We start from the raw sequence: 19,745 nt of genomic DNA, 5'->3' as shown, positions 1-19,745 counted from the left end.
TTCTTACAGGTAATTTAAAAAGAACTATATATCAAAATTTAATTGGATCCTTGTTTCTTTACACATCTCACTTTGTTATCCATTAATCTAAATCCAGTTTTGCTTTGAAAAGAAAATAGCTTCATTAAAAGTAATTTGGAAATCTAGATGTAGAGATATTAGCCAGTATAATGAATTCCAATGGATATCTTTCTTTTCCTCTCCACTCCTTCTACTTTTTGTACCAATATTTGTCTGGTAAATCCTGGTAACTGCTACAACAAGAAGCATACTCTTCCTTGTCCAGACTATGTTGCTTTAGTGTTAGAAATCATCCCAACAAGTTTTTCTTTACATAATTTAATATTAGAATAGTATTTCCATCACATGTCAAAGATATCCTGCAGCATGCATTTTTATCTCTTTATCCCAGAGGCCAAAATATATTGGGTCCAATTAATTTTGTGAAGTATACTTTTAGAATATTAAGAAAAAAATATAATTAACGCTGGAAGGAGATATTTATTTTATAAACTCTTTTCTTCTGTACATTCAGTTGATATATTCTAAGAGCAAAAGGTTCCATTATCTGGCCTTCAGTGATAGTTTACACACATATGCCCTTTTTCTACTGTTCATCAGGCAACCAGCTATCAAAAAGTGTAAAACATACCCAAAAATATTTCATAAAAAGGATTCATCTCTTGGACCCATTCAGCTATCAACTCTGAGGAAACTCATCTTTGAAATGTTAAAATTATAGAGAAAGTAAATTTTGAAAGAGGGTATATGTTACAAAACAGTATGTGTTATTAATTTCAGTGACATATTTTAAAACAGTTAAATCAATCTGAGTATTTTTGAGGAACTATTTAGTCAACGTAACATTAACAATATTAAAGATACAGAACAGAAAGATTTGCATTAATTTGGGGTTGGAAGCTTAGCTTTTGGAAACTACAGGTTTGCTTATGGATGGGAGGTTTCACCTTTGGAATTTCCTAAAAGGAACATTCAGGCTAATTTAATATAATGGAAAGATAATTCATTATGTTGTCTTTAAAGGTTATATTATCTAATAAGAATTAAAGTGTATCTAGAAAGTAGATTGGTAATCTCGTTCAGTTTTTTAATAATAATATTTTATCATTCTTAGAATCTGGAGTTTATTTTTTTAACATTTAATTTTAATTTTTTAAATTTTAATATATTAGTTTTCTGTTTTTTACAGTGAACTGCTGAATTTTTTAAATATTTCAGACAGACTGAATTAAATAAAATTTTAAAATATAACTTACTTTATTTGTTTAACTCAGCATAATCCATTGCTCAGACTTTACAATGTTTGTTAATTTTAGAAGAAAAGTAAACATGGTTTAATGGAGAAGTGTGTAATATTTTTAAGTTGTACAAGTGGATGTAGCAAAGGACCTTGGATGCATCTGTGGACTTTGGTTGGATTTCAGAGGTCTGTGCCTTGCTGAAATACTATGGTTAATTTTGTGTAATCTTCATATATATACATATATATATATGTATATATTTATATATATATATAGTTACCAACAGACTCTAAGGGGAATCATAAACAAATAAGGTTAAGAACCATAACATGAGTGTAGAGATTGACAAGGGAAATGAAACAATGAAACTGATAATTGATGAAGACGATTCTTCCTTAATATTTCATTGGCTTTATAGGGACAAAGATAATTATAAGGCTCTTCCATGAAAAATTAGAAATTAGATGATGATACATTCTGTGAATTTTTAAGTTTTCACAAGCTTTGAAATTTGCCCATTTTCTGTTACTCTTAAGTAGTTTTCAGAGGGATATGTTTCTTTTTTTAAGCAATAAATTCCAACATCACAGCTGTTTGGTATTATTTCTACTCTTTGTAAAGCTACAAATGCCATTCCTGGTACTCTGTTTCCCTACTTGCTTATATACTACATAGGCTTATAATCTGTGATTTACATATCTAGAATACCTCTATGATTATGTGAACCACTGCTCTCTTTGGAGAGTAGATTCATCATGAAATTGGTGTGATTCTGTTTTTTTCTTTTTAGTCCAGTTAAAAATATATTTATTGAGTGTGTCAGCCATTGTGCACAAAGATTTTGAAAATGGCATTAGTCTGGTCTAGATATACAGATGATCATATACCAACTAATTATAAAACACAGAAGTGCAGAAGCTTAATATTATTTGAAAAGATTGGAGAGAAATTTATTTTCATGGGTGTGTTCAAGGCTCCAAAGAGAAGTTAAACTTTAAAGGTTGAGTAGGATTTTGAGAGGCAAGGATATGAAGAAAGAGGGTAATGGATGTTCCTGGAAGAGTTAGGAGCTTAAAAAAAGTTTTGAAATCAGGAAAGTATGTCGTGCATTTAGAGAATCTTACTTATTCTCACGTGCTTTGATAGAAGGCTGTGATATGGGAGATGGGAAGTGATAGGAGATGAAGATTGACATTAGATTGGAACCTAATTTAAATACCATTGTAAAGGATTTGTTCCTGTGTTATTTAAAACAGGGAGCTATTGAAGGTTTTGAGCAAGGTACCTACATGACCAGAAGCATAATTTGCAAATATACCTCTATAGAGAGGGTGCAGAATGGATTCGGCCAGGAGAGGACTAGGATCTGAAGGTAGGGAAACCTAACACAAGGTTATTTCAATTCAATAGACGTGGTAAAACATGATGATGGCCTGATATAAGGTAGTGGCAGAAGAAAAGGAAAAGAAGGAACAAATTAGAGTTATTTAGGAATTAGAACCAGCAAAGATCATAAATCAATTGAACATAGAAAATAGGATAAATGGAGGAGTTAGTAAAAAACTCTGAGCTTCTTAAGCTTGGTTTATTAAATAAACATTTAAATCATTAGTTGAAACTGGGATTTCAAGAAGAGGAGTAGTTGACATTCCAAAAGGGGTTAAATAATTTGTAACTAGAAGGGACATTAAAAAACCCATTGCCATCAAGTCGATTCTGACTCCTAGCAACCCTATAGGACAAGGTAGAACTGCCCCATAGGGTTTCCAAGGCCATAATCTTTATGGAAGCAGACTGCCACATCTTTCTCCCACAGAGTGGCCGGAAGGTTCAAACTGTTAACCTTTCTGTTAGTAGCTGAACACTTAATCACTGTACTGCCTGGGTTCCTGAAGGGACATTAAACCAAAAAAAAAAAAAAAAAATGTTGCTGTTGAGTCAGTTTCGACTCATTAGAGACCATAAAGTCCTAGGATTCTGAAGAGGTACTTAAGGGGCTGCTATGGTAGGTAAGGATGAGCCTTCTCACTCCCTCTGTAGCTGGAGTCATTCTGATTTTACTGGGTTCCTCTGTATTAGTTCTACATGAAATTTACTTGAGTAAAGAAAGTCATCTTATGCTAAAGAAATTTTTTTTGAAAATCACTGCCCTAGCTCCTTCATTTCACAAATGCTGCATCAGAGGTCCAAATAGGCAGTGTCTCTTGAAGACTTCATAGTTAGCATGTGTTGTTCTAAAGTGTCTGCATGACAGTCAGTCAGCCATGTGGAGAGCCCAGTAAACAGCTGGAGAGGTGCTGTGCAATGAAGAGAACAATTAATGCTAAAGCAAAGTGATAATTTACACTATAAAAACAGATAATATTATTCTGAAAAATGTGTTGGAATATAATGAAGGTTGATGAAAGACGTTTGGGAAACAATTGCCTCTAAGGTATACAGAGAAAGGAGATCTAGTAAATGAAAAGATAAACAGTAAGAGACCAGGCCATATGTATAAATGGTTAAAAGCCTAGGCTTTGGATTAGGAAACCCTCAAGTTTGAAACCTATTATTGTACTTACTAGATGACTGTGGGAAAGCACTCACAGCCTCAGTTTCTCTGTCTGTAGGAATGTGGAAATACAGAAGTTGTTATGAGAAATAAATGAGATAATGTACACAAAGCCTTTAAAGGAGTACTTGGCACATATCAAGTGTTAAATAAATGCAATTTTTAAAAGCCAGAGAGAAAGTTTTTCAGAAACAAAGAGAGGAGAGACTTTAGGAAATAGAGGTTGAAATCAACAATCAATGCCTGATACCACAGATAAGTATAGTGTGGTAAAGATAAGGAAAAGACTAACGGAATTTGTAGAATTTAACAGAAAACAATCACAAGATAGATTCGAGAAAATGATAGCGCAAGAAGTCAAATTACAGTCAGCTTCAAGCATGAATGGGAAGTGAGAAAGTGGTGGCAAGAATTGTAGATATGTGTTTTAAGATGTTTTGTGATGAAAGGAAAGTGAGAGAGATGATGTCCTGATTGAAAAAGCAAGCTTAGCAAAGGTTTTGTTTTTAAAAGTACAGTTGAGGAAGGGAAAGCAAGACAGAATAATGAATGAAGCAAGGTTACGTGGGAAGCAGGATTACAATTAGAGACACTTCTTTCTTTGATGGGGAGGAAAAGAACAAGTGAAGACTGAAGTATATATTTACTCAGTATTTAGAGGTAGAAGTGTAAAAGTAATAGAGTTCCAGGTTGGTTTTCATTTTTTAATGAAACAGTGATTATCTGCCAAAATTAAGTGTTTTGTCATTAAAGGTTCTAAAAAGTAGAAAATGTTCAATTAGTTAAGGTAAATACTGTGTAATATGAATACAAATTAGTGCTATGGAAAGAAGAGAATCAAGTATACGTGGGTAAAGGTCTGTGTGCTCCATGATGGATTCTGGTAGTCATGAGACATGAAATGGAGCAGAGCCAGCAGTATGTAGTGTAATAAACATAGTGAATGAAAAAATGTATTACATCTGATAGAATTAAGAATAAAATTAATAACCAATTAAAAAACAATTTGAATCAATTTGTTCTTCAGTCAATTGAAGTTTTAAAGTCCCTTGCAGTGATTTTTCATTGTTAATGATTGAAAGAGAAAGATTTACCTCATAACATTTTATAATTATTCTAAGCACTGGAGTTTACCTCTTTTGTTATTTCTTTCTTAAACTTTTTGATTAATTTATTATTTTTCTCCTCTCACCTTTCCTCCTAATAATGGGGAAAAATCTCTACCGTATAACATTTTCTAGATGATGCTGAAGATGTTTGAGTGATAATTGAAAAGATTTTATTTTGAAATATGATTTTGAAAAATCTCAATTGGTTGTATTTTATTTTAGAATTTGTTAACCCTTAGCACTGCCGTATTGTAATGGTCACTAGGATGAGGAGGCAAGCTGAAATTTTCAGTAACAATTTTCATTTGCTTTGCTTACTATCTGCTTATCTATTTTGAATCTCACCTTTTAAAATTAAGCTATACCTATTTCATTTCTTTCCTGATTCTTATTTATATTCTTGTTTCTGCCACGCTTGCAGTCATTTTCTTACTCTACCTCGCTCCAGATACAGGCAGACCATTGAGCATCATCACAGGGATGGCAGGTATATTTTTCTGCAATTGAGTGTGTTCATAGAGTTGCATGTTCCTGTCTACTGATGTGATATACTCTGCTTATATTTCTGTTATGTATATATATATGTGTGTGTATATATGTACATATATATATCAATAAAATATAGAAATATTACCTTTATAAAGAGTAGGAAGTAAAGCATAAACACTTTAATTGTAATAAAATGTTAAATATATAGCTTTTCTTTGATGAGCTCGTGCTATCCAAGAGAATTAGTTCACCAGTATTTGGATTAACTCCTGATTATCTAGAAGGATAGAGTAATATTAAAATTAGCTGTGGTTAACTTCCCACCATCCTCTGCCGAGTTCATAATCAGATAATTAGACAGCAGTGATTGATTTATACTTCCGCTTACCGCCCCCTTCCATCTCCCCGCCAGGAGAGGAGTCAGTCAACGAAGTGCTCTTGGTCATAGTAGATGACCCTGGATTTGTGGAGAATCCTGGGTCTATGGAAAGATTCTTGTTCATTTCTATCCTACCACCACTCCTCTTTTCAAAGTAAGGATTTGCACTGAATCATAGTACCGTTCTAATACTCTGAGGAAATATAATTTATATTGGAGGGAAATATCAGTTACCTAGTGTTTAACAGAAGGGGGGTTGACTAGAAAGAGAAGAGCAAGAAAATCTCTAAACTCCATAATGTTCTCAAGGCTATAATGTAGCTTAAGATTTTAAACCAGATAAGTGACAAAATTTTGTAGCTTTTTGGGCAGAGAAGAAAATGGCAGTGATACTGTGGTGGGGGGCTCAGCTAGTGTAGAAAAGAAATGTACGTGCCCAACTGCTTTTGTTTCCTAGTGGTTTAGAGTTATCTGTGACCTCCTTTATCCCTATTAATTTAGTTAATGAAGAGTTGATAATAAGAGTTCAGAAAAAAATAATTGAAAACTAATGGTTAAATTCTAAGGATTGAATACATGTGGATAAATGTGGGAGCAAGCCTAAGAGATAACATCAACAATAAGTTCATAATAATCCATGTTTTTTTATGTCTTTCAGTGAATGTAATTGAAATTTAGTGTCTTTCAGTTTATTTGGTAGTGATTTTTGCTACATTTAATTTTCTTTTGCATTTTTCAGTCTCGTCATTTTTGCTTCAATTCTAAGTAATTGTTTTTTGTTTTGTCTTTTATTTTTATCGTTGCTGTGTAGTATATTCAGATTCTGTGTATATTTGGTCTGAATGATGACACATTCAGCTCCCAAAAATATGAAAAAGTAGCTAGATAACTATATCCTGATAATGGGCTATGGCTTTTCTCAGGATGGGTACCATGAATGAGACATTACTGATTATAGGCTTATTCTCGTTACTCTTGTATCTCTTCAGTTCAATGTAAGTTAAAAGCATATACCCGTTACCACTGGGGGGAGGTGGGCATAAGGACTCTGTGTTATCTTAGTACATTCAAGGCTCAGTTATCAATCAATAGTCTGCTTCACTTTATTTATTCTTTCAATTCACCAACATAGATAAAATCAGTTCTTCGTCAGCTCTAAGTTGGTTATCAATTTTATATGCTTACCAAATTTTCAACCTTAGCCTAAATGGCCAGTTTTGAAGGAGACATTTCTGAATTATCTTTCTGTGACAGCTTTTGGGTTGTGGTGAGTAAACACATGATCATTAATGTTTACATTAAAACATGGGAAAATCAGTTTCAGAAAACAAGTTATCAGGTATCTTATTGTAAGATTTGCTATCACTTGAATGATTTCAATTTGTGTATCTAGTGTTCACCTCCCCCTAGGCAATTTGGGTAGATTTTATAAGAATAAAGCTCTTTAATTATTTTTAAAATATATTATTTTTAATTGTTATGGCTTTAATGCATACAAAAGAATTGTGTAAGTTACAGTGTAATAATAAAGTGAACATCCATGCATCTACTACCTAAATCAAGAATCAGAACACCTGGTTATAAACCTTGCATCTACTTGTATACTCCTTGCCTATTGCATCCTGTGCCTCTTCCACAGAAGTAGTGAATACTAGACTGAATTTTAACGTTTCCATCCCTTGCTTTTTGAAAAATGATTTGACCATTTGTTTTTTTACTCTTAGGTTGTACTGATTGGACTGTAGTTACCTTGTCAAAGATGGCTAAGATCTACTCCTTGGTCATAGTAGATAACCCTGAATTTGTGGAGAATATCACATTTCCATTTCACTTAGTCTTTGACCCCCACTCAAATCACGAGATTCTGGGACTGATTTTTTTTTTTTTTTTAACATTTATTGAAGATATAAAGGTTTATTTGGTCATCTGTCCGTTCTCCTCTATTTCCATAAAGTTCCATGCATTCTCTCCTTAATTTAACTCCTATTCCTTTGTATCTAATGCCACTTTTTTTTTTTCCCTTTGTATCTAATGCCACTAAGTAAAATTACCTGTTACCCTTCCATGTTACTGTCATCTGTTGACCTTTTGGTTGTTTACTCACTTATATATTCACTGAATACTTTAATACCTGGCTTACTCTTCCTCCTCATTCCAATTTCTGCTATCAGCCCAAGTAATATCAGTATCTGCCTGAACGATCTATTGAGCACTCACTTACTTTCTTAACTGTCTCATATCTCGTGAGCCTTACTCCCAATTCTACTTCAGTCATTCACTCTCATGGCCATACTCTGAAGCTTATCATCACTTGAAATTGTTCCACTGGTGAAATCTTATTTCAGACAGCGTACTTTTGAACCGGAACGCCACATGTTTCTTTCTTACTGTTGCGCTGAGTTAATTTTACCTCATTAATTCTTTTTTTTCTCTTGAGAACTCCACTCTCTTACGCTGTCTGCTTACTCCCTATTAGTGTCCACTTTTCTTTACCTTCTTACATATCCAGAAGTTGAATCCATTCTCAGAAACATCCTTAGTTCTGTTGCTGAATTGTTCTTCTCTTACCTATTTGTCAAAATTCAACTCTACACCAATCTCTTTCTCTGGCAAAAAAAATTTTTTTGAGCTCAGTTATCTAAATTCTCCCTAATTTTCATATTTGATTCAAAATAATTAAAGGAGAAGTGACCTCTTTATTGAAGGTTGTGAAACAAGAAGAAAGTAGCATCAACTTTTTAGGTTTTCAGTTTCCCAACCCACCTTTCAAGATAGCATATACTCTCGTGGTCTGGGAATTCTCCTTCTGGGGATAAATATGTGTTAATAGCTCAAAGTGGGCCATTATATGGCTGTGTGATCTCTGAGAATTTTATGGCTGTAATGATAGTAGTAAACTCAACATGGCATCCCCAGTCTATGACCAGTCTATTAGAAGAATTTAGATCTACACTGATCTCTCTATCTGAAGACTGTAAAATGAAAAATTATGACTGCAATCTCTTTGGAACAGAATAACAGAGGCTTAAATAATGTGTACCAAGCTTTTTAAATGTTACTTCAGGAAACGTTAGCTAACATTAGGAATCAAAACTTTGTTTTTAGCTATATGGAGTTAGTTTGTACTGAACAATACAAACATCTCTCATTGTGCATTTTAAAACACATTCAACATTGAAACAAACATTTAGAATGAATATGTGTTGCCCTTTATTAATATTTCATAGTAATTTTTCCATATACAACTAACATCTGATCTTCTTTATTTGCCAAGTTAAGAGAACTGCAAAGCAAATTTCAGGAATTCTTTATACCTGTCTTTTCTTACCTGCACATAAGCTATTGAAACAACAAAAAAGCCTAGGTATGAAAATTAGTACCTCTATCAAGGGTTGGTTTAATTTAGTTTTCCAAATGTCAAGAAAATAAGCTAAATGAGATTATTGACACATTAGTATTACTTGACGTCGGTAAGAATTGACCTCTTTCATCAGGATAGGTATAGGCTTTAAAGGTCTGGGATAATGGTCATTGCACTCCAGAAGGAATTTATAATGATTCCCCTTAATGTGAATTCAAAGTAATAGATTATTTCAACTGTAAAGCATCAAATTTTTGGTGATAAATAATTATTTAATAAATACCTATTTATACAAGTGTCCTTGAGGCTGAGGTACCCACATAGAGCTTATATTCTTATATGGAACAATGAACAAATCAACAAATAAATAATTGCAAATAGAAATAAATACTACAGAAAAAAGCAGGATAAGAGGTGGCAAGTGGGAAGTCCTTGAGGTGGTAACAAGCTTGGCAAGTTTCAGGAAATAACTACAAGGACAGTGGGCTCAAGCAGATCGAGCGAAGGGGAACATTGTAGGAAATGTTATTGCAATGGTGGGCATGGAACATATGTTGTAGGCCACAGACAGCCTTTGGATTTCATCCTCAGTGTTACTTAAAGCTATTGGAGAATCATCAAGCTAGTAATGTGACCTCATTTAGATTTCTAAAAAATTACTTGGCTGCCATGTGTCGAATAGTTACTGAACTTCTACCATATGCTAGTCATAGTGTAGATTTTTAGAGATAAATAAGTTATAGTCAGTAAATAACTCCTAAGTTTATTAAGATTTCAAACAAATAACCAAACAGTATGGTATGTAATATGCAATATCAGAGCTTTACAAAAATATATTAAGGAATCACTGACATTGAGCCTGGGTAGTTGGGGGTGAATCTTTATGTAAAGGTTTCGTGGCGGACATAACAACTAGGCTGTACCTTTAAGGATGAGTAGGAATTACTTAGAGTTGTATGAAGGTGCGGTAGGATGCAGGTGGAATTTTAGAAAAATGTGTAAGCAAAATCACTGAAGTAATAAACACTGCATTTTAGTGCTGTTGGAGCGTTATCTACAAGGCAGGGCATAGTAAGAAATGAATCTGGAATGATAAAGTAGGTTCCAATCATGAAGAACCTTGTAGGTTCTGTTAAGGAACTTATATATATATATATATATATATATATATATATAGGAATATGGATGCTCACCTACCTCCCCTAAGGCCTTTATAATAAACCTGAAGGGTTTTAATTAAGAGATGGTTATAATAAGATTTTCATTTAGAATAATCTTCAATTTAGACTATGTGGATGGTAGATTTGAGGAGAAAAAGGTGTGGAAAAGAAACCCATGTAGTCAGGCATTTGCCTTGGTCTAGGGCAGCAGACTGGGTAACGTTTTATTCTATTATACATAATGTCGCCATGTTTTGGAGCCAACTTCATGGCTTCTGACAACAACAGGGCAGCAGAAGCTCATGAGGGCCTGAACTAAGGTAATGAATGTCGCAATAGAGAAAAAGGTGAGACATTTAATCAAGTAAAATCAATAATACTTTGTAAATGATTAGATTAGGATGCTGAGGGAGAGAAGAAAATGTCTAGTTTTATAGAAAGGGTAATTGGGTTCACTGATACCACACCAAGGTGGGGCAGTTGTTAGAGGAGAATCAATTTATGTGTGAGACTACTTCAGTTTTGAATTACTGAGATTGAGGTGTCTTTGAGAGTAGCAAGGAGAAACCTCTAGCAAGGAACAAGACAAATAATTTTATGGCTTAAAGAACTCTAGGCTACAGAAAGCAATTTGGGAGTAGATTTACAATTAGTGGGAAGTAAGTACAAAAATGGAAGTGATATCAACCAGAAAACCAGCCTATGAAATGAAAGCTAAGGAATTTTTGTCAGATTTGGAAATACAGTGAAACCTGTAAGAGCTGGAACTTGACGAAACTGCCTTATTTTTCTGGGTTTCGCAAGTTTTTTCACCTTTGGCTGGGTGCAGTCTTACCACTTTTCTGTCACTCTTTTTAGTGGAAAATATTTGTGTTTTCTTTCTCTGACAGGTTTCCACCTTATGCAGGTTCCATCTTTTGCAGGTTTTAGTGGACTAACGTTTAAGTGCAAACAGAGGAAGAAGAGCATCTGAAGGACACAGAGAAGGAAGTAAGAGAAAAGCAGGATCAGTAGAGATAAAAGAAGAGAGGTTCAAGAAGAAAGAAATAGTATCAAAGTGGAAAGAATAAATGAAAAATGCTTTTTAGATTTGTCGAGTACGGGGTCATTGATGCCTTTAGCAAAGACAATTTCAGAAGGGTATTCAGGAATAAAAGCCAGTTGCAGTAGTCTGAGGCCTGACTAGGAGATGAGTAAACGAATATACATACCAAGAGAGTATGGAGGAGAGACATTCAATAAAGGTATATGATATCAAAGAAGGGTTCTTTTAGTATAGAAAATATTTCCATGTGTTTATAGAGTGAAGGAAAGGACCCTTTAGGGAAAAAAAATAAGTTGAAAATATAGGAAAAAGGGAGGATGAGTGAAAGGTCCTAGGGGATGTAGGAGCAGATTGGGCTAAACACATAGACAGAATTTGTGAATCAAAAGAAGCTCATACTTACCACTGAGACAGGAAGAAAATAGATGACAGAGGTGGATACAAGTCAGTTTTTAAATAAAACGATGTTAAATTGAAGGTGATTAGTATGCTTGATTATCTCAATTTTGTTGTTGCTGCGATAATGGTTGTGGTAGTGGTTGTTGAAACACATTCCCCAGGATGGAGGCCTGGAAGTTGAATAACGTAGGAAGGTTTAAATAGTCCTTGGATAGAAAGTGATGGAAACTGATTAAGTATAAGAAAAAAAAATTATTACTGAGAGCCCTGGTTAATAAATACGATAAAGCCCATGCTTCCTGAACCATCAACTTTTTATCTCTATTTCTCTGCATTGTTACCAATTTTCTCCTTCCCTCTTACAAATGTTTTTCTTCTCTAGCAAAATTAATCTTCTATTTGTGTTTCTGACTTGAATCTTTCTTAATTAATTTCTTAATATCCGCCTGTTTGTTATTTCTTGTTTCCCTAATATTTCAATTTCTCTTTCTTTACTGAAATATTTTTTCCTCAAATTACTGTTTAAGTTTTCTTAATAACACCTGATTTCTACTCTGCTACCCCTTCAAGCTACCTTGAGTGTGGTCCATTTTCTCTTTCTTTTATTTTTAACCTATACCAATATTCTTGAGTATGTATTTTTACACATGCTGTCTCCACTCCTTCATCATCTTTTTAAACCTTAATCCTCTACAGTTTGACCTCTGTTTCCAGCACTTTATTTAAATGGTAATTATTCCCCTATCTTTCATTCACATTTATCCTTGTTGCCTCTTTGCTTCTGACATTATTAAACACCTCTTAGCTTCTCTAATGCAGTACTATGCTGGTTCTCATTTTACCTCTTGACTCCTCTTGACTTCTTCACTTCTTTCCTCTTTCTCAGGTTCTCATCTTTTTGACTGTACATTGTCCTTTATCTTATGAATTCTTGTGGCTTCAACCAAAACTTCTAATACCTCATACAGTGCCAGGCACATAACATGAGCTCAATAAATATGTATCAAAAGAATGAATGAACTGATGAATCCGTGAAACACACCTGCTTTTCACATGGTTAGGTTCCAAAGATCAGGTCATTATATGAAAACCAACGTTATGCAAAAATGCAGGATGGCCACATCAGATCACAAAATGGAGGATGACTGCATCATTACATAACTGCCAAACCACTGAAAATCATGGCCCAGTGAAGTAGACATATAACCTTAACCATCACAGCCACATCACATCACTCTCTCCTGGCACCTGGGCATTTGTTATAGCCAGACATATGTTGTTAATGTGCAAAATAATCAGTAGATTTTTTACTATTGTTGTAAGTGTGAGATAACAAGGTAGTCAGTAAATGAGGAGTAGGTGTACTAACACTGTACAGTGAATTACCAAATTATATCTCTTCTTTAAAGGTCAGATATCGATTAGCATCTGTTATAAGAATATTCTTCCAATACCTCACAAATTTGAGTTCAAACCTGATTTCACTATTTTTCTTCCCAATAATCCTTTTGTTTCTGTTTATAGGTCATAATTTTATTTCTGAAGCTGGGAGTTTTAAATTTTTCTCTCTGGTTCATCCATTTCAACATTTATTTCATAAAGCGCTGTATCAAATATTATTTAAAAAAAACTATTTCTGTCATCAAAGAGTTCAAAGTTCAGTGGAGTTAATGGTCTTTGGTAACAAAAAACCTCAGTTCCAGTTCCAGCTCAGGAAATATCAAATAGTATGACTTTGTCTATGTTTTTGTGAGCCTTACTTTGCTCATCTCTAAACTGAGAGAGATTGGATTACATGACTTCTAAGATTCTTTGTAACCCTTACATTCTCTTTGTATATTTCTGTGTTCTATGTTTGTCATTCACACTTTCTTCTCTATTTCTCTTACGATTACATGCAGGCAAAGTCTCTTCCTACTCTAATTCTACATACTGTCGTTCAGTTAATCTTCATAATGCATTACTTGAAAATTATTTTTGTTCAGAAACTTTTGATAATTCTCATTTACAATTAAGCCCTGTCTGAACTCCTTAATTTGACATTTGAGATCTCTATAAGCTGATTCTAAGCTAGCTTTCCAATTAACATTTTGTCATATTTTATTTTCCATTATTTCTAGCATTTCCATTTGATTCTTTCTTTTAGTCTTCGTCTGATGAAATTCCTCCGTTTGTGGATGCTTCCCATATTTTTCAGTAGAGTCTTTAACGTATCAGTCACACTTATCTCAAATTCACTGATAGTGACAACATCTGTGTCATCTCAGAGTCTGGTTCTGTTGATTGCTTTGTTTCTTGAAAATGGGCTCCCCCCCCCCACTTACTCTGTTGCTTTTTCTTGTTTCTACTAATTTTTGATTGAATGTCAGACATTATATATAGGACAGTAGAGACTGAGGCAAATAGTACTTATGCCTGGAAATTAGCACAACCCTTTTTCTGTTAGGCTGTGTGTGTGTGTGCATGTGTTGGGGGAGGATTAATCAATCCAATAAGGGATTGAGCTGGAGTTGGGATTTATTGTTGCTATGGTTTTTTGTTTTTTTTTTATGGTTACCGTCAGTGCACCATTGGCTCCAAATTACTCCAGTGTTGTTATCTTCATATAATCTTTCTTTAGCATTCTCTAAAGCTACTTCTAACTGCAATTTGGGCTACCATTACGAGGTGGCAGCTAATGGCGGCAGGCAGCAGTCCCTATGAGGGACTTGCTCTATACCTATTTCACTATCCGTGTAAAATTCGCCAAATAAAAGAAAATCTGATGAATCACTTAAAGCTTGTCAGGGAAACTGTTGAACACAGAACTCTGACATACTAATATGAAGATCATGCCTCATCACAGCGGCTCATATGATATAAAAAAAAAAAAAAAAGAATAACAATATATAATCCAGTCCTTTAGAGATATATCTTTAAAATATATATTATCTGATGGAATTTTTTGAGGGTTCAAAAGGGGGGTAATGTAAGGACAATACCATGGTGCAATAACTTGAATTTATTACAGCTGACTTCATTAAACTTTAACAGCCACCGAAAATGGGAACAGGAATTTTATAGATAAAAGATGATAATTATATCATCTATCAGGATTTTTATAATTTATATTTTAAAGATATTAATTTATTACATGTTAATTTCTGCAGGAGAAATAATCTTGCCTATTTGTGTTTTTGTTTCTATTATTTATGAAGTCATAATTAAATAACAGTGAAAATTAAGTCAATAAAATGCTCAAAATATCTTGAAGACATTTATCTCTTATATGTTTGTATGTGCACATATTTAATAATATATCTTAATTGCTTAGTGTTGTATTTGTTCCTAATTTTCTCATGGAAATTGGGATATTTAATCTTTTCTCCTTTTTATTTCCAATAATTACCATTTAAACAATACTTTCCTTGTCCTTTTGATGATAAAATATGCTTGTGGGTAACAGTAATGTCTTTTGACATTAATGGTGTCTTACATTCTCTCATTGGTATGTGTATTGTTACCATTTTCACATTTTAGATTGTTACTAACTTGGCTGACTCTGGATATTGTTATTTTTGAATGGCCTCAATTATGGTTAAACAACATAGAGGATTTACATTTAACTCAACAGAAATGTTCCATAGAGAAACACCATCATGCCTAATAGCTTTGCTTTTAAAAGGTTTTCAAGAAAACTTTAAAAATTTACTCATGGAATCTTTACAATACAAACATGAAATAAGTCTGTCTGATTTAATACAGACAATAAGCTATGAGTTACATTGTAGAACAGTTTTCATTGGTTTCTAATATTACTTTAGAGTACTATATTGTACAGGTGGCTTTTTTTTTTTAGTATTATTTTTTATCTTACCTAAAGAGCTACTCTACATTGAGTTTACACTGAACTGGAGTTGATGAAAAAAATGCCTGCTGACCTATTCTTCCCTGGTGACTTGCATAAATAACATGTACCTTGATTAAGAATGTTGTTCTTATTAGGTGCCGTTGAGTCACTTTGACTCATAGCAATCCCTTGTGACAGAATAGAACTGCCCCATAGGGTTTTCTAGGCTTAAATCTTTATAGCAGCAGATCGCCACATCTTTTTCCTGTGGAGTCCATGGGTGGGTTTGAACCGCTAACCTTTCAGTTAGCTGCTGAGTACTTAACTGTTGTGCCACCAGGACTCTTACTGAGAATAGGGACCCTAAAGTGGCAAAGGTGATGAAATAAGTAGAAGGTTCTGTCAGATACTTGGAAATTTTAAAAACCTATTAAGAGCAGCTAATGAGATGGAAATGATTCAAAGATGTCAACATCACTAAATGATTATAAGATTATTTTTCCACTTGGAAGTGACTGAAAAGCACTAAAACAGAATACTTTCAGTTTAAATTTTTCTTATGAGTAAACACTGCCGTTCAGTTCAGAGACCATTTAAATGGCTTTCTTTGTTATTGTGGCCTGGTGTCAACCTGCCTTCCTCTCATAACCTGCATGTGCTATTATTATATGCTTTTAAAGTTAGATTGGTATTATTACCCTGCCTATTCTTAAAGTTGTACATAGGGTCACTGTGAGTTGGAACCAACTCGATGGCACCTAACAAGAACAACATTGTTAAAATACTGTTAGTTGATATGAATTAGCTCTGTTTTTACAGGATGTATTAAACAGTGTCCTCTGCAGATGCTTGCAGTTTGGAATAGCTGCCACTAGATAAAGCCGAGCAGCAGTCAAGATCTAACCAGATTATAGACACATACAAAAAATCTGAGCTAGTTAAAACTTATATTAAAACGTTTACTTTGTTTATTCAAAGATACAGAACTATTGCAAATATTAAATCACTTTGTAAAAGACAACCAAATTCATTACCTAAGAAACGTGCATTTGCAAGTGAGAGTTTTCTAAACTTTTAAGTGCTTAGTTCTTTGACATTCTGGTTGAAACAAAACAAGCTATGACCACACTTTTCAGAATTAAATTTTTAAATGCATAAGGCAAAATAATGTAAATAAGTAGAGTTGCAAAGGGAACTACAGTTGTCCCTCAGTATCCACGGGAGATTGGTTCCAGGATCTCTGAGGACACCAAAATCCGAGGATACTCAAGTCCCTTATATAATGGCATACCCAGTAACCAACCCAGTGCCGTAACCTATGCATATCCTCCTGTATACTTTAAATCATCTCTAGATTACTTGTAATACCTAATACAGTGTAAATACTATGTAAATAGTTGTTTCATCACAATCAAAGGCTTGCTCTGGAAGGTAGCCTTTCCCTTCTGTGAGTTTCTTGAGCTCTCCTGGGAACCCTGATGCTGCCTGGACATCAGCCAATGCCAGTTCTCCTGTGATCTTGAAATTCTTGAGGCTGTAGTGCTTTACAGAGCTACCCAGCCATCCTTTACTAGCCTGACACTCCTTCTTTTCACTCTCTTCAACTCTCTCACACTTAGCTTTTGAGGGATTGCTTTGACCACTCAATTGCTTTTTAGGAGCCATTTTTTCACAGAAACAAAGGGTACATACAACACAAGTAGGGAAAGAACAAGACTGGAAGTGAACAATGCTCAAACAAGTGCTGGAATGAGACTGAGGAGCTGTGAAATGGTGGGAGGCCACAGCAGGGGTTGCCTACACATCACTTCATTCGCCTGCATTCAGTGTAGTGCTCGGCATGTGGCAAATTCAAGTTTTGCTTTTTTGGAACTTTTTTCCCCCCCGATATTATTTGATCCACAACTGGTTGAATACTAGGGTGTGGAAACCGCAGATATGGAGGGCCGACCGTGCTTATACGGAAATACAGACCCCCAAGTAGGCGCCAAAATGCTTTAGGTCTTGCGAAGTGTTATGTATTATTTCCTACTTCTCAGTTGCTTCTATTCAAAATGTATTATACATTCTTATCTTAAAATCAGTGTTCACTAAAGCTCTCAAGTATTGTACCTTGATCCCTTAAAGAGCCTGCTATAAGACTGGATGATTTAGGCATTGCTACTTTCAAATTTCTTAGCAAAAACCTTAGATCTTACCTTGTCAGACCTATTCTTACCAATTGTGGACAAGGAGCATATTGTGATCTTTTCTCAAGTGTTTAAAATTTTAAAATGTGGTAGCTTTTCATTTCCCTTAACTGTGGTGGGACGTTTTCAGGAAATTTCTACCTTCTACTGTAATTTTTTTTCATGTTTTGTTTATTAATCTATTTTCATCTCACACTATGAAAATTATCATATAATGCCAATTTTCTGTAGTTATATTTCATATCTTTGTGGAAAGAAAAATGTAAGTAAAATTTAAAAGATAGGCTATAGTAATATTTAAAAGCTATACTACACTCTTCAAACAATTATTTCACTAAAGAAATATTTCTTGTAAGGGATATTTCCTAAGGAATGACTTGTTTTATAAATAATAAATAGCATCCTTTAAAGGACATAGGGCATAGCAACACATTTGAAATAATTGTCTCAGTTTCATTCACAATCACATATTTTAATTTTAAATCGAGCCAAAGAAGTAAAACTGTATATGCTGGCATTTCACTTTCCGCTTGGATAAATTGATTGATGGAATCAGAATAAATCAAATTATGCATAAATAAATGAAACACTAGCCTAACCTTATGTTTGGGTAATCAAAGATATTCCACAAATTATTGTTGCTATGTATTACGTATTATATAATGAGATATGTTTATTATTAAGATAATAAGAAACCTTAAACATAGAGGATGATTCTATTCAAAAATGGATTTGGGGGAATTTGAGAGTTATTTATATATCCCTTTAATTCTGATTATCTATCATGATGAAGATATACAAAGATATGTATATAAAAACATATAATGAACTAGTGAGCATATTTATTTCCAAAGGAAAATGTTTTTTCTAAAATAGTTTTTCATAAACAAAAATAGAATTATGAGCTTTTACAGTACAAGGTTGCCTTTTTCGTTTTTCTCTTTGACTGGTAATTGAATGTGTACATATTTACATTCAACCTTATTTTTTTTAAACCTGTTCTAGAACTCTTATAGTAAAAATACTACAGCTATCTCAGGAAATCGATCTTATTATTGGACACGGACTTTAAATATTTAAAGATGATTTGAGTTATTACCCTAGGAACCTAAAATGTCAGGTCAACACAAGATACAATGTAGAATAAATTCAATGTTTACTCCCTAACATCATTAATCTCTACTGGTCCAAAAATGTATGCCACATAATTCATGAAATTTGGGAAGTCATGTTTTTTCTTCTCATTTTTAAATTGTCTATGTTTGTCATTATGAAAAATACAATTGGGAGAATTTATAGGCCAAGTGAAAGTCCTTGATACATTAGTCTTAAGGGAGACTAATGCTTGTTTTGCTATCCATAATATATTTCTTTCCATTACTGTGGTTACAACCGTTATGTGCCATCGAGGAGTTTCCTACTCATAGGTATCCTACAGGACAAGTAGAATGGCCCCATCAGGTTTCCTAGGTGGTAATCTTTATGGGAACTTGGTGGGGTATAATAATAGTTCGATTTGATGTATTCTTTGGAGTTTGTATTACTTTTGAGTTCTTGCATCCAAGCTAGTGTTTTACGAGTTGTCTGAAAGATGTGGGGCTATTGTTAGAAAAAGCATTTATTGATCACATGTTATATGTAAAGCATTATGCTGGACTCCAGGGATATAAAAATCAATAATGACAGGTTACTGAAAATTAGGTATATTTCTTTCAACAAGGATTAAGTTTTGGTATTGGATTTATTTGTGGTCATACAGATCACATTATTTCAGAAGAATTATTCCAATCAATTAAGACCCATTCTGAATTGTATTATTTGGCATAGCTGGAGTGCACTGAGATAGAGTGTGGCTTGGCTGATAACCAGTGTTCTACACGGTGATTTTTTTTTGTGGGCCATGTTTAATAAGGCTATCAACTTCAAAGTTGCACTGTTTTCTTATAACCTCATTTTGATTTTTCTGTTT

General features: G+C 33.8%; 1 protein-coding gene across 27 annotated transcripts in view; it reads left to right on the top strand.

Annotated features, from left to right (window-relative positions):
• Positions 1-19,745, top strand: part of RIMS2 (regulating synaptic membrane exocytosis 2) — a 647,490-nt gene that overhangs the window by 431,456 nt on the left and 196,289 nt on the right. For 16 of the 27 annotated variants that reach the window (XM_049853942.1, XM_049853937.1, XM_049853948.1 and 13 more), the window contains one exon: positions 5,347-5,412. The exons of the other annotated variants lie outside the window; for them this stretch is intronic. In XM_049853942.1, coding sequence (XP_049709899.1) covers positions 5,347-5,412 — 66 coding nt within the window. The remainder of the gene's footprint in view (positions 1-5,346; positions 5,413-19,745) is intronic. 27 annotated transcript variants of the gene reach the window in all.

This window comes from Elephas maximus, chromosome 15, assembly GCF_024166365.1.
Source record: "Elephas maximus indicus isolate mEleMax1 chromosome 15, mEleMax1 primary haplotype, whole genome shotgun sequence".
Classification (NCBI taxonomy): Eukaryota; Metazoa; Chordata; class Mammalia; order Proboscidea; family Elephantidae; genus Elephas; species Elephas maximus.
This window is presented reverse-complemented; position numbering and strand designations above follow the sequence as displayed.